Raw genomic sequence first — 13,491 nt, 5'->3', positions numbered from 1 at the left:
AGTAGTCTAAACTAGATTACAACTTTAATTAATCTCTCCACTTCCGGATTTCTCCCAAGTCCGTGATCACTATCTTTATACATACCAACAAAATCAAAATCTCCAACTATACCAAATTCATCACCATTATTGTTCCAATCACAATCACATACAACAAAAGCCCTCATCACTGCTCTGTTTTCTTAACGATTCGGGTTCGTTTCATTGGCTTCTTTACTGGAATCCCTGTATAAAAGAAATTTGCAGAGGAAGAATCTGAAATGGAGACGGGGTTGGTTCATAAAAATGGCGGAACCCCACCTCATTTCCTGATATCATTTGTAGAAGGGGAGGTGGAGAAGAAGAAGGAGGAGGAAGGGGGAAATGTCTAATTATGCGTTCTTGAACGATCAGCTCTCGAGGAGGATCTCCATTTTTGGTTTGCGGTTGTGGGTCGCTCTGGGAATTTGCGTGGGTGCCGCCATTGTTATCGTTCTGTTCTTCATTTCGTTGTGGTTCATTGTCAGGCGCAACAGGGCGTCTAAATCTAAGCCCTCTTTGAACCCCATTACCCCAAATGTCTCGAAGGAAATCCAGGAAATACGAATCGACCATTCTTGCAGCTCGATTCATTCTGACCCTGAGTCCTTGCCGGAGGCAGAACAGCTTCAGACGGAACAAGGGAGCCCAGGTAATGGACGCCGTAGAATCCACATTGAAATTGGGAAGGATCGCCGGATTTCGTTCCCGGAGAGGGACGGCGGTTCGTGTCACGGTAGTGGAGAGGTTCGGTCCGGTGAGCAGGTGTCGGTGGTTTCGCATTTGGGTTGGGGACATAGGTATACTCTCAGAGAGCTTGAGTGTTCTACTAATGGCTTTGCGGATGAACATGTCATTGGTGAAGGCGGATATGGAATTGTGTACCGTGGTGTTCTTGAGGACAACACTGTGGTAGCCATCAAAAACTTGCTCAATAACAGGTTCTTCTTCTTCTTCTTTCATCAGAAACTTGTAATTTCTTGCAGTTATGCCATTGTAGTACGAGTTTTGATCTTAGTTTACAAGGATTCACTACTGAGTTTGATCAGGGGACAGGCTGAGAAGGAGTTCAAGGTTGAAGTGGAAGCAATTGGACGCGTTCGACACAAGAATCTGGTGCGTTTGCTTGGCTATTGTGCTGAACGAGCTCACAGGTATTCTTTGTTCGACATTTGAGAATTCTATTGATATGGCTAAGTTAATAGTTAATGGCATGACTGATACTATATTAGGAGCTACGACGCTCCACAATGGTATGATATTGTCCACTTTGAGCATAAGCTCTCGTAACTTTGCTTTTGGTTTCTCCAAAAGGCCTCATACCAATGGATATGTATTCTTTACTTATAAACCCGTGATCAGCCCTAGCCGATGTGAGACTTCACTCCCAACAATCCTCCTCTCGAGCAAAGTATACCATAGAGCCTCTCCTGAGGTCTATGGAGCCCTCGAATAGCCTCTCTTTAATTGAAGTTGGACTCCTTCAGAGCCCTAGAACAAAGTACACCATTTATTTGACACTTGAGTCACTTTTGACTACACCTTCGAGACTCACAATTTGTTTGTTCGACATTTGAGGATTCTATAAGTTAAGGACATGCCTCTTATACCATGTTAGAAACTACGACCCTCCGCGATGGTATGATATTGTTCACTTTGAGCATAAGCTCTCATGGCTTTGCTTTTGGTTTCTTCAAAAGACCTCATACCTGTGAAGATGTATTCCTTACTTATAAACTTATGAACAACCTTTAATTAGTCACTGCTTGTCTTGTTGTAGAATGCTTATTTACGAGTACGTCGATAACGGAAACTTAGAACAGTGGCTTCATGGAGAAGTTGGGCTTTCTAGCCCTCTCCCTTGGGACATTAGAATGAACATAATTGTTGGAACAGCAAAAGGGTACGTTCTACATTGTTTGATCTATAGGTTCTTGCCATGGTTTTGACTGCATAAAATCGTAGGTTAACGTACCTCCACGACGGGCTCGAGCCTAAGGTTGTTCACCGTGATATCAAGTCGAGTAACATTTTGCTTGACAAGCAATGGAATCCAAAAGTCTCCGACTTCGGCCTAGCTAAGCTTCTTGGATCAGAGAGGAGTTATGTAACAACTCGTGTGATGGGAACTTTCGGGTTAGTTTACGTATCGCTTGGTTTCTAATTTTGAATTCATGATCCCGACCGAGTACCTTAGCGTTGCCATCTGGGTCGTGTTGTAGCTATGTAGCTCCCGAGTATGCTAGCACTGGCATGTTGAATGAAAAAAGTGATGTATATAGCTTTGGTATCCTCGTTATGGAGATAATTTCAGGGAGAAATCCAGTAGATTATAGCCGCCCTTCAGGAGAGGTTTGTTTTCACTTACCCAGACTACTTGACACTGCATATTTAAGCCAGTCCAGGCTCCTATTTCCCCCTAACCCTTCATGGCCATGGATCTAACATTCAGGTCAACTTGGTTGAGTGGCTTAAATCAATGGTTAGTAATCGGAACACCGAGGGAGTTCTGGATCCTAAGTTGCCCGAGAAGCCTTCGTCGAGGGTGCTAAAGCGTGCTCTGTTAGTCGCGTTACGGTGCGTGGATCCTAACGTTCAGAAGAGGCCTAAAATGGGGCATGTAATTCATATGCTTGAAGCTGATGAGTTCCCTTTCCGAGATGTGAGTTAACAATGTTTTTACCCTACGTGGTTTTTGTTCTTTCTATTGTTAGAAACCACGACTCTCCACAATGATATGATATTGTCCATTTTGAGCATAAGCTTTTCTTTTAAGCTTCCCCAAAAGGCCTCGTTCCAATGAAGATATATTCGTTTTTTATAAACTCATGATTATTCTATACGTCTTATGATCCACTATTGTCTGGCCCCAAATGTTTCAGGATCGTAGAGCGGGACGGGAACAACCAGGTCGATCGCTGCTAAAGGAAAAGCTCATGGAAAGGCTTGTGAATGAATCTGGAGACAGCAGCGGGTATGAAAGTGGAGCAACTCAAGCAAGCCGACATGTGTGGAGAAAGCAAGAACATGAAGAACAGCAGCCTCGAGAACCTCACACTCTAAGGTGATGTAGCTCTTTTCCTGACAGGGAGGCTTCTGCATGAACTTGTATATCCAATTCACATTATCATCAATCAAACTACACTCCATTGTTGTATTGTGCCGGTCTGTAGAATGTTTGTTTGTTTGTTTGCGATCCCGTGTTAGTTGGAAAGGAGAACGAAACATTCTTTATAAGGGTGTGGAAACCTCTCCCTAACAGATGCGTTTAAAACTGTGGTGCTGACGGCGATACATAATGGGCCAAAATGGACAATTATTTGCTAGTGGTGGGCTTGGGCTGTTACAAATGGTATCGGCGCCAGTCACTGGACGGTGTGTCTCCCAAGGGGGTGGATTGTGAGATCTCACATTGGTTGGAGAGGAAACTTCTCCCTAGCAGACACGTTTTAAAATCGTGTGGCTGATGGCGATACTTAACGGGCCAAAACGGACAATATTTGCTAGTGGTGGGTTTGGGTTGTTACAAATGGTATCAGAGCCAGTCACCGGGCGATGTGCCGGGTGGATTGTGAGATCCCACATTGGTTGGAGAGGAAACCTCTCCCTAGCAGACACGTCTTAAAACCATGAGGCTAATGACAATACGTAACAGGCCAAAACGGACAATATTTACTAGTGGTGGGCTTGAACGGTTACAAATGGTATCAGAGCCAGTCACCAGACGATGTCTCAACAAGGACGTTGGGCCCCAAGAAGATGGATTGTGAGATCCCACGTTTGATTGAATTGTAGCTCTTTCAACCAATGTGAACCATCAAGCCTTGCGTTGTGACTTGAGACCTTGAACACCGCAGAATGAAAGACGACAAAATTAGGGTTTCTTTTTCAAATTTATGGGTGTTACATAATCAAATATTGAATATTTATGAAAATTTGATATTTTAAAAAAAGAATCCATAGGAAATATATATATATATATATATTTTAAATGAAGACATCACAATGAGGATTATTATGTAAGGTTTTATTTAAAATCACGTGGACTAAAGAAAAACAACGATATGGGTTTTATTAGTTTCTTTTTTCTAAATTAATAAATAATAAAATTTGAAGATTATTTCTAACTGACAATTGTTTCAAGCCAAACACACGATTTTTAAAGTTTTCATGATCGAGTCATCAAAAGGAAATGTACTCTTTTTGGTAGAAGTAGTAATTATCAGCTCTTTTTAGGTTTTTTTTTCTTAATCATCATATTCTCAGAATCATTTTTAAGCAGACATGATCAAGTCGTTTATGTACCTATTTTTTACTTGCGCGTTACAATTACAACATTTAATTGGACTCTATCAAAACCCCAATATACAATTGATTAGGGCAGCTTAAGAGGCACTTCAGGAGGCGTTCATGTCACAATCACACTCTTACGGTAGCAGGACAACAATTGTGCGACATTTGTTATAATCTATAGAACAAGTTAGCCGTGTGAAATTCGGACTTCGTGGACAATATCGACGTATGCCGAGCCTTGAATCACATTTGAGAGAAATATTTTAGAAAACGTGAATGAGAAAATATGTTGAAACTAATTTTAAAGAAAACATTGTTATAGGCTAAAAGCAAATAAGTAACACAATGATTTTGATAGCATATAACTCAGATAGGATTTGAGAGAAATATTTTAGAAAACGTGAATGAGAAAATATGTTGAAACTAATTTTAAAGAAAACATTGTTATAGGCTAAAAGCAAATAAGTAACACAATGATTTTGATAGCATATAACTCAGATAGGAAGAATTGACAACTAGCCACATCCCCTATAGGCATTTTAGCCTTGACAGGTATATACATGATTTTGGTGACCAATCATATACCTACTCCGTATTGACACAACAAGAATAGTAAAAACTTATCCAACATGAAAGTAAGTAAAAAGAGTTTGGAACAAGCATATGGTCGTGGACAACATGTCCTAGACATTCGACATACAGTCGTAGGCAACATGTCTTGGACAAACATGACCGTGAAAAAGTTCCACACCCCTAATTCACACGTTAGAACATGGGGACTACGAGATTACGAGATTTATTCTAAGTTTGAAATAAATAAATAAATAAATAAATAAATAAATAAATAAATAAATAAATAATGGTTGAGTATAGTATGTTTTATGGTTGGAAAATGCAAAACATTTCCGTATAATATTAAAACAAAATAAATCCAAAAACATTTCTGTCTAATTGGAAGGTTTTGCGTGTTCAATAATGAAGATTCCTGGTGGCGGTGCCAACTGTATCATAGCTGTCACTAAATAAATTCCATCCCCAAAATCTCCTTCTTCAACCTCACGCCAGATATTCTTCTTTCCCTTTTTACCCTTCCCCCTTTTTAACTCAACTCCACAAAGACGCGTCCTCCTCTCCAATGCCGTTCCCTTCAACTCACTGCTCAGCTCCACTGCCTTCTTCAAACTGACCCGCCGGAATCCTTCTCAAACTCCGACAATGCACGCCAAAACCGACTCCGAAGTCACCAGTATTGAGCTCTCTTCTCCCACCAGATCTCCCCGCCGTCCGGTTTACTACGTTCAGAGCCCTTCCAGGGATTCTAACGATGGAGAGAAGACTGCGACGTCGTTTCACTCTACTCCTGTTCTTACTAGTCCCATGGATTCCCCTCCCCATTCTCGCTCCTCCGTCGGCCGTCACTCTAGAGAATCTTCCTCCAGCAGATTCTCTGGATCTCTCAAACCTGGATCCAGGAAGATCTCTCCCAATGACGTCTCTCGCGGCGGCCATCGGAAGGGACAGAAGCCATGGAAGGAGTGCGATGTTATTGAAGAGGAAGGTCTTCTCGAAGATGAAGATCGGGAGAGATCTCTTACTCGTCGCTGCTATATTCTCGCTTTCGTTTTGGGATTTTTTGTTCTGTTTTCTCTTTTCGCTTTGATTCTCTGGGGTGCTAGCAGGCCGATGAAGCCCAAGGTCACAATGAAGGTACGACGTCGAGTTCTCTTTTGGAATTAGGGCTTTTTGTTTGTGCTCAGAGCGAGCGATTTAATTTCCGTCAATTGCAGAGCATTAAATTCAATCAATTCAAAGTCCAAGCCGGTTCAGATTTCACCGGCGTCGCCACCGACATGGCCTCAGTGAATTCCACAGTGAAACTCACATTTAGGAACACCGGAACATTCTTCGGCGTCCATGTCTCTTCAACTCCCGTCGATTTAACCTATTTCGAAATCTCAATCGCATCAGGAGCCGTAAGTTCTCAAAACCCTAACCCTAACCCCCAAACTTCTCATCATCGAATCTGAACCAATTATTGGAATTTGCAGGTTAAGAATTTCTATCAATCACGTAAGAGTCAGAGATCTCTCACCATCAATGTAATCGGCACAAGAATCCCACTGTACGGAAGCGGAGAAAGCCTGAGCAGCCCCGCCGGAAGTCCTATAACTCCAGTGCCATTGAAACTGAGCTTCGTGATCAGATCCAGAGCCTACGTATTGGGACAATTAGTGAAGCCAAAATTCTACAGACACATCGATTGCCCCATAATTTTCGATCCGAAGAAACTCAACGTTCCCATGTCGCTCAAGAATTGCACAGTCAGCTGAAAACGAAATCCAAATCGATAATCAATCACTTCATCATTTATTAAATCAGTACTTGTTTTCTTTGTTCTTGAGGTGTCTAGGAGTTCCGAACTGCGACAGCTCGAAAGCGGCATCCAAACAGGAAACGGGAAAGGGCAATAGAGGAATAAGCGACAGAAACGGGGTTTCAGCTGCCTGCCCGTTTGCCCGAGTAGTGCAATACAGGTTGGTTTACGGGCAGCGACACGTGAATGGACGTGGACTTTATTATTATTATTATTATTATTTATTTTCAAATTAATTAATTTATAATAATATAATTACAATTTAAAATTACATTTTTCCCGTTATGATTGTAATATTATTAGTCTTAATAATGGATTACGTATATTTTTTGAGTCTGATTTGTGATTTGGCCCATAATTAATGGCTGATTGGTAAAATAATTGTGTCGAGAGGGGCCAATTTGTCTTTTGGATGTTTGTTGTTTTAGTTGAATTCAATTATTTATATATATTATTTTATTTATTTCGTGGAAATTGGTGAGAGATTAGTAAAGTAAAGCATAATTTCAAGCATTTTTTTAATCCATGTAATAATGCATGCATGTGATGATCTTTGACTTTATAATTGTACCAAAAATATAAAAAAAAAATAAAGTCTTTATAATTTTATTTGTTTGATTTGACTTACAATCACTATCTAATTATATTACTTTAATCTTTGTTTCTTTATTCAATTAATAAAAATAGATTCTTTGATAAATACTTCTAAAATTTCATTTGTGTTGTGATGAAGCCTCGGATTGTCTTAATTAAGTGCTCACCTTTTAAGCGTAATCCGATCTAAAATGAATTGGCTTGGCTGGCCTTGGGACAATCAAAAGAACGAAACTAGTTATCCTACCTTCTGTTTATTGCTCTCTTCTTTCGCTCGGATTTTCCATGGATGAGGAGCTAGAATCAATGTTTTTTATATATAATATGGGAAATCTAATCCCTTTGAGATCTTTCCTTCTCTGTTTTTTGTCCATGTCTGGTCACTTAAAACGCTATCTTCTCTGATGATAGAAAGAAGTAATAAATGGAGAAAGAAGACTAAAAAAGACTCTTAGCAAGTAATGCCTCTACGTTCTCAAGCAATGCACCACTGTTGTCGTCTCTATCTTTGTTCGGAAGGAGAGCTGCTTTTAAAAATACTCATCCGATCTACCATTTTCTAGGAGAGCTCACTATGAGCTTTCTATGGGCATGTGGGCTTGGACTTTTAAAAACTTTTAGGCTTATCAACTTTGGATCTACTTTTTTGGGCTTCGAATTTGTCTGGTTAAAAGATGGTTGCTATGATTGAAAAAGTACATGAACAAACCAATATCACATTCGAATGAGAAAGATCCTACTATTATAGTTTAATAAATCCACTTGAAAAAGCTAAAAAAGTTAAATATCACGAGATTATGAATGACTTAAGCTTAATCTATCATTCTATTTGTAGCCGTTCTAATCATAATAATAATAATATGAAAAACTACATTTGTAATAATCAGGACTCGAAATCCGAATGACCCCGATAGTCTCCTGTGAGAGGAGTACTTTACTTTCACTTATAAGAGTGAAGACTATCTCACATACCAACATAAAGTTACTCCAAATAAAGTACGTTTAACTATAGAGTTCCCATGATTGAGCCACTGAACATAGGATGCACCTTATTGGTATAAATAATAACTTTCATTTATTTTAAGTCTTTTTTAGTCATCTTATCCTCAGGATCGCTCTCATTCATATGCAATCTCGGTTAATTCATGTACCTCTTCTTTACTTGGATGTCACAAATAACTAAAATCTCATGAAACTCAAACATAAAACATTTACAAGTAGCAAGCATCATTAACATCCGTTACAAATGTTAAATACTTTTCATTTTCACAACAATTTTAGAACAGTACACTATTGAGTCGAATTATAAACTTATTTTGGGTTGACTTAACCAAATAAATTTCAATACGAAAACTGAACCAATTTTTCAATTCTTAAAAAATTCAAGTTTGAGTTGTTTATGTCACATGAACAGTCCTAGATGTCTCAACTAACTAAACTCGTGTCATATTATAAAGCGGATACCATTACCGAAATATTCTTCTTATTAATTTGTTATATATATATATATTATTTTATTATTATTATTATTATTATTATTATTATTATTATTTTGTGGTAAGAATACGAACCATTATTTAACTGACGGTAAGGTAAAAGGTAAAAAAATTAACGTTCCCTTCAAATAACTATTTACAGTAAAGAGTGGTAAAAGGTAAATTTAAAAAAAAAAAAAATTAAAAAGGAAAACATCCAATTTTTTAAAGTTTCATAATATCTTTGTCGTGCAATCATTTCGCTTCGTACGATAAACCCTAAACCATATATAATAATATTATATATTCTCTCTCTAGAGTTTCGCACGTGACTCCATAGATCTATACGTGCGGGCCACTCGTGTAAAACTTTTTTCTTTTATAACAAAAAAAAAAAAAAGAAAAAAAAAGAAAAACTGTATATTTATATAAAATAAAGGTTAAATTATAAATTTGAAATAAAACTTAGTATTAAACACAAAACAACAAACGAGAGAGAAGGGTTACTATAGTTACAAGGGTTAACGAAAACTCGAACTTTTCGACTCCATAGAAGTAAGCTACACAAGCTTTTGTTACTTCAGCTCCAATGAAGTTGGCTATGAATGTTACATAGTTCACTTGAATTCTTTACAAGAACAGCTAGCCCATGCCACAACAAAACTGCGTCGATGCCGCGTTTGATGTTGATCTATACAATGTTGATCCCACGCCATTCATTGATATTTCGAATCTATCTGTCAAAACAAGATCATGATTGCATTGATCAACATTCATTGGAAACTTTTGATCGAAACGAAACAAAATTTCTCTTATGTTTAAGAACAAACTATATATATGGAGTCCAATGGTCACGGTCATGCTCATCCAGGGCGTGTTGCCCGTGGCTGCATGCTCATGTCACACTGAACCCTTTATTTAATTCAATGTTGTATTGTCTTACTATTATATTTTTTTGTTTGTACGACTACTTGTCAAGGTCTGCCAGACCTGAATCGCCTGAAAATATACTACAAAGGGGTGTGACTAGTTGTCAACTCCTCTCCTGATTTGGTATGACCGTTCGGCAAAATCATGTCTAAGCCTACCAGACCTGAATCGCCTCAAAATGTATTATAGAGGATGTAACTAGTTGTCAAATTCTCCCTACCCAGAAAGTTAAATTTTATTTAAGCCGTTTTGTTACCTTTTGCTTATATATAAGGTTGCTTTTAAATCTTCTCTTATTCTTACTTTCAAACTCACTCTCAAAAATCTCTCTGCCTCGTTTTCTAAAACCTTCTTCTAAAACCTTCTTCTCAAACAAGGCAAATAGCTTGGCATACGTTGCTCGACCGTATGCAACGCGAATATAAATTGGTTTGACTCACTTAGTGTTGGGTGTGAATGTCGCACAATCGCAAGTGAAGTGCAATTGTGACACCTAACTCCTAATCCTATCCAACAAAAGATTGTGGCTATTTCGAAATTGTTTAACATGAATGTAAAAAGGAGATCGAGGGTTGATCGAGCTCCAAATGCAGCAACAAACACGACATGAGACAGAACATTAGAGATCGAACCAAGAAAGAAAACACGACATGAGACAGAACATTAGAGATCTAACCAAGAAAGAAGTGTCACCTGGTAGAATGCAGCACTAAAAAGCATGGCAGGTGAAACAACCACTTAGGGAGCTCATATGACGGCTTCCATTAAAAGATAGAGACTTGAAAGAAGATGTCCTGTTATCTTGGAGGGACTGGTTTCCCATCACTGAGTTCCTCATTTCTTGGGCTTTCTTCTGAGCAGATTTCAGTTTATTCATGATCTTATGCATCGAGCTCGCTCGCTTCTTCTCCAGCTTCATCTGATGCACGATGCACGATGCTCGATGAGTAGGAGCAAGAGCAAAACTACATATAATCCAACATTTCTAAATTTCTAAACACCATAGGAAATGTTAATTATATAGAAGGCTCGAACCTCTAGCTTTCGTATAGCTGCATCGGCCTTCGCTTTCTGTAGATTCTCCCATGCTGCTATTTTCGCTTCCTCGCGCTTAACCCTGCAACGAGAGGTCGGTCAGCAATCATTTTATATGCTTATTTGAATTGTAGGATTTAGTTCTAGTCAGATACATGACACACAGGCAGGTAGACATACTTTGAAATACTTTTTCCCATGATAGGAATGTCTAAATCTGGACAACGAGAAGCCACATCCGCATCGTTCTTCCTCTTGTAGTCGAGAGAATCTTTCCGAGTTAATGACCCTTTATGTTTCTTCGACCATCTTGTCATGGCAACCTGATTATCGACTTGCACGTCCCTGATATCCAACTTAGAAGAAGTAACAGCTCCCAGCTCAAACATATGCATAGCAGATGAAGTGGAGGCAGTGATTGACGACTTCGTCCTTGGAGATGAATGCATGCTATCCTCCGGGCTCATTTGTGTAGCCACATCCCTTCTTGAAACAACACGAGAAACGTCTGTCCCCGAGTTCTTGACTGTAGCTAAGTTTTCTCTCGATCCTGCAAGATATCATCTTTTTCGTTACAACAATAAGGTCAAGAGTAATCCTATGTCGTTGATACTAAATCCACACGGTTAAGCTAGGTCCTTACTCGAGAATTAAGATCCATTATACTATTGCACAAAGAAAACATGTCCAAGTAATTATAATGCAAGATAAGATGATTGGTGCGCAGCTTTTACCTTCTTGCAAACCTGTTGTTGATGACAATTGACCCGACATTTCAGAGCAGCCATGAACGCTAACCGAGCGTGCCATGGAGGGCTCTGTTTGTCCATGAAAGGACCCTTCATATCCACCAGAATGAACAGCCAAACCATTCGTTGATACAACTCCAGCTGAAAATGGGGATTCTGTAATGAAGTTCCTAAAAGTCCCTCCTTCATAGGCAGGAGCAGCAGGTGAATACATCGAATAGTATGCAGTACCAGGAGGGCCAAGCGGACCACTCTTCGACTTCGGACGCTGTTGAGGACGTTGAGCCGAAGTCTTCACAACCCCATCACCGGATATAGGACTAAAGATCCACCTTTCAGCATCTTCCCACTTCGATGGCAACGTTCTACCGCTGTTGAGAGTCAGCAATGCAGGGTTATTAGTATGTTTCCGACCACCATTGTTCTGCAATGGCACTCGCTCTGAACTCCACCCTTTTGGCATACTAAAGCTATTGTGCCGATAACTCGGCGTCCCAGGGCTTGGAAATGTTGCAGTCTTATGCGTCGTTACTACAACGTTCTTCTTGACAGCCGTTAAACGAGGTGAGGAAGCTGTATTAGCGTTGTTTAGATCCTTCGAAGCAGGTTTCTTTTCATCCAGCTTACCGGATTGAGCTTTAGATCTGGATCTATGATCTTGACACTCTGTAAAATCAACCCAGTTCAAGTAAACATTGCAGATAAAGACCGAGGAAAGGGAAAGGTGTTGGATCTGTAATACCTTTAAGAGCAAGAGAAAACGAATTCCTCGCTGAATCGACCGTTCGATTCTCGTCGTCTAAATCGACATTGCTTTCATCTTTATGAACTGGGAAAAAACCAATTAGAACCGAATTTGAAGTGCCTAAAAGTTTCTGTGGGTATGAGATTCTACTTTTTTTCTTTTTATTCTTTTGCCACGAAGCTCAAAAACTAGCTGTACCTTTCGCTTTTTCTCCATTTGTATAGAGACGACTGTGCTTGTTGCTTAGTGCAGGCTTGTTTTGTTCTGGATCTTCATCATGCCCTGCCAAATGCTGCAATCAAAATCATACAACAAAAGCTTTCAATCAAACCTCTGTTTTTCCATCCATATTTGTTCATCAATCATCTACAAAACCCTAATTTCATTACAGTGTCTATACAAAGAAATCTCCTCAAATCGTTTCCAACATGTGGAATTACTCGTAAAATCGAAAACCCCATCAGAACAAACTAGGAAATAAACAACCCCATTATCCCAAATCGATTATAATCTCAGAAATCACCCAGAAAAACGAAACCCCACCAAAAAAAACTCGAAAATAAACAACCCCATTTGAATCCATGCAAGAACAAGATACAAGGAAACGAGATTTACAAGAGAGATTTCAGAGATAAGGGAATCGCGATCGTGGGCCTCCGATGCAAAAGAACATCGCTCAACACTAGCAGAAGCAGAGGAGAAGAGACTAAAACTGGATTCGAGCGCATAAATGACAGAATCAGGACTGGAATCCCGAGCTCTGAAAGCTGGTCTCGACAACGCCGTTTGTTCTCGAAACCCCATCTCCGACAACTTCTTCACTCTACTTCCCTGCATACATTACAGTCTTAAAATCCCCAAAAAGAGAGAAGGAATCGCAAAGAGCCGTATGCAAGGACGATAACAATCCGTCCAAGTTCTTGCACACTTGGGGATTAGAATAAACAAACGCTTCCACTTCTTGGGATAATGGGCTCCTCGTGGAATCTTATTTAATATCAAACTTCAGCGTAGAAAAAAACAGAGCAACCACTCTGTTTCCGCCGACTAGAGACATATTTCTTAACGCCCGTAAAAAAAAAAACCCAGGAATAGTTTGGATTTGTATAACGGAAAGGTAAAGAAATCGATGAAAAAGTATAGAATCTCAGGGGGGTTCCCGTTTGAACGGCGAGCAAAACTGCAGCACCGACATATCTATCAGCGGCCCTGGCAGCGCCTCTGTCCCAGTTGTCTGCATCCAAGTAGCTTGCCTAACTTGGCCTTCTATTTTTTTCA

General features: G+C 39.5%; 3 protein-coding genes across 5 annotated transcripts; 2 read left to right on the top strand and 1 right to left on the bottom strand.

Annotated features, from left to right (window-relative positions):
• The first annotated feature begins 9 nt into the window (after window positions 1-9).
• Window positions 10-3,181, top strand: LOC111798598 (putative serine/threonine-protein kinase At1g01540). The gene is made up of 7 exons (XM_023681845.2): window positions 10-959; window positions 1,068-1,172; window positions 1,799-1,921; window positions 1,984-2,154; window positions 2,241-2,370; window positions 2,471-2,680; window positions 2,901-3,181. The coding sequence occupies exons 1-7, from the start codon at window positions 364-366 to the stop codon at window positions 3,084-3,086; spliced, it is 1,521 nt and encodes a 506-aa protein (XP_023537613.2). The 5' UTR covers window positions 10-363; the 3' UTR covers window positions 3,087-3,181.
• Window positions 3,182-5,429: 2,248 nt separating this feature from the next.
• LOC111799156 (uncharacterized) lies at window positions 5,430-7,148 on the top strand. Its single transcript, XM_023682575.2, has 3 exons — window positions 5,430-6,018; window positions 6,099-6,284; window positions 6,360-7,148. The coding sequence occupies exons 1-3, from the start codon at window positions 5,527-5,529 to the stop codon at window positions 6,639-6,641; spliced, it is 960 nt and encodes a 319-aa protein (XP_023538343.2). The 5' UTR covers window positions 5,430-5,526; the 3' UTR covers window positions 6,642-7,148.
• A 2,029-nt stretch (window positions 7,149-9,177) lies between these two features.
• Window positions 9,178-13,491, bottom strand: LOC111785723 (uncharacterized). Of its 3 annotated transcripts, none has more exons than XM_023666104.2 (8): window positions 12,829-13,488; window positions 12,412-12,505; window positions 12,211-12,288; window positions 11,454-12,134; window positions 10,900-11,269; window positions 10,720-10,801; window positions 10,378-10,603; window positions 9,178-9,491 (listed from the first exon to the last, which is right to left on the bottom strand). In XM_023666104.2, the coding sequence occupies exons 1-7, from the start codon at window positions 13,048-13,050 to the stop codon at window positions 10,394-10,396; spliced, it is 1,737 nt and encodes a 578-aa protein (XP_023521872.2). In that variant the 5' UTR covers window positions 13,051-13,488; the 3' UTR covers window positions 9,178-9,491; window positions 10,378-10,393. The 3 variants fall into 3 exon arrangements, with proteins under 3 accessions (XP_023521872.2, XP_023521871.2, XP_086981937.1); XM_023666103.2 differs by having other exon boundaries at window positions 12,211-12,297; window positions 12,829-13,487; XM_087125811.1 differs by lacking the exon at window positions 9,178-9,491 and having other exon boundaries at window positions 10,416-10,649; window positions 12,211-12,297; window positions 12,829-13,491.

Source organism: Cucurbita pepo, chromosome 7, assembly GCF_057944985.1.
Source record: "Cucurbita pepo subsp. pepo isolate OVF chromosome 7, ASM5794498v1, whole genome shotgun sequence".
NCBI classification, from domain to species: Eukaryota; Viridiplantae; Streptophyta; class Magnoliopsida; order Cucurbitales; family Cucurbitaceae; genus Cucurbita; species Cucurbita pepo.
Note: the sequence above shows the minus strand (reverse complement) of the source record. Positions and strands in the feature narration are given on the sequence as shown.

Coding starts and splice junctions, on each gene's coding strand:
- LOC111798598 (XM_023681845.2), top strand. CDS start 364: ATGTCTAATTATGCGTTCTTGAACGATCAGCTCTCGAGGAGGATCTCC. Junction 960..1,067: donor AAAAACTTGCTCAATAACAG/GTTCTTCTTCTT, acceptor GAGTTTGATCAG/GGGACAGGCTGAGAAGGAGT. Junction 2,681..2,900: donor ATGAGTTCCCTTTCCGAGAT/GTGAGTTAACAA, acceptor CAAATGTTTCAG/GATCGTAGAGCGGGACGGGA.
- LOC111799156 (XM_023682575.2), top strand. CDS start 5,527: ATGCACGCCAAAACCGACTCCGAAGTCACCAGTATTGAGCTCTCTTCT. Junction 6,019..6,098: donor AGCCCAAGGTCACAATGAAG/GTACGACGTCGA, acceptor CGTCAATTGCAG/AGCATTAAATTCAATCAATT. Junction 6,285..6,359: donor TCTCAATCGCATCAGGAGCC/GTAAGTTCTCAA, acceptor TGGAATTTGCAG/GTTAAGAATTTCTATCAATC.
- LOC111785723 (XM_023666103.2), bottom strand. CDS start 13,050: ATGCAGGGAAGTAGAGTGAAGAAGTTGTCGGAGATGGGGTTTCGAGAA. Junction 11,270..11,453: donor AACAACAGGTTTGCAAGAAG/GTAAAAGCTGCG, acceptor GATATCTTGCAG/GATCGAGAGAAAACTTAGCT. Junction 10,802..10,899: donor ATGGGAAAAAGTATTTCAAA/GTATGTCTACCT, acceptor CTCTCGTTGCAG/GGTTAAGCGCGAGGAAGCGA.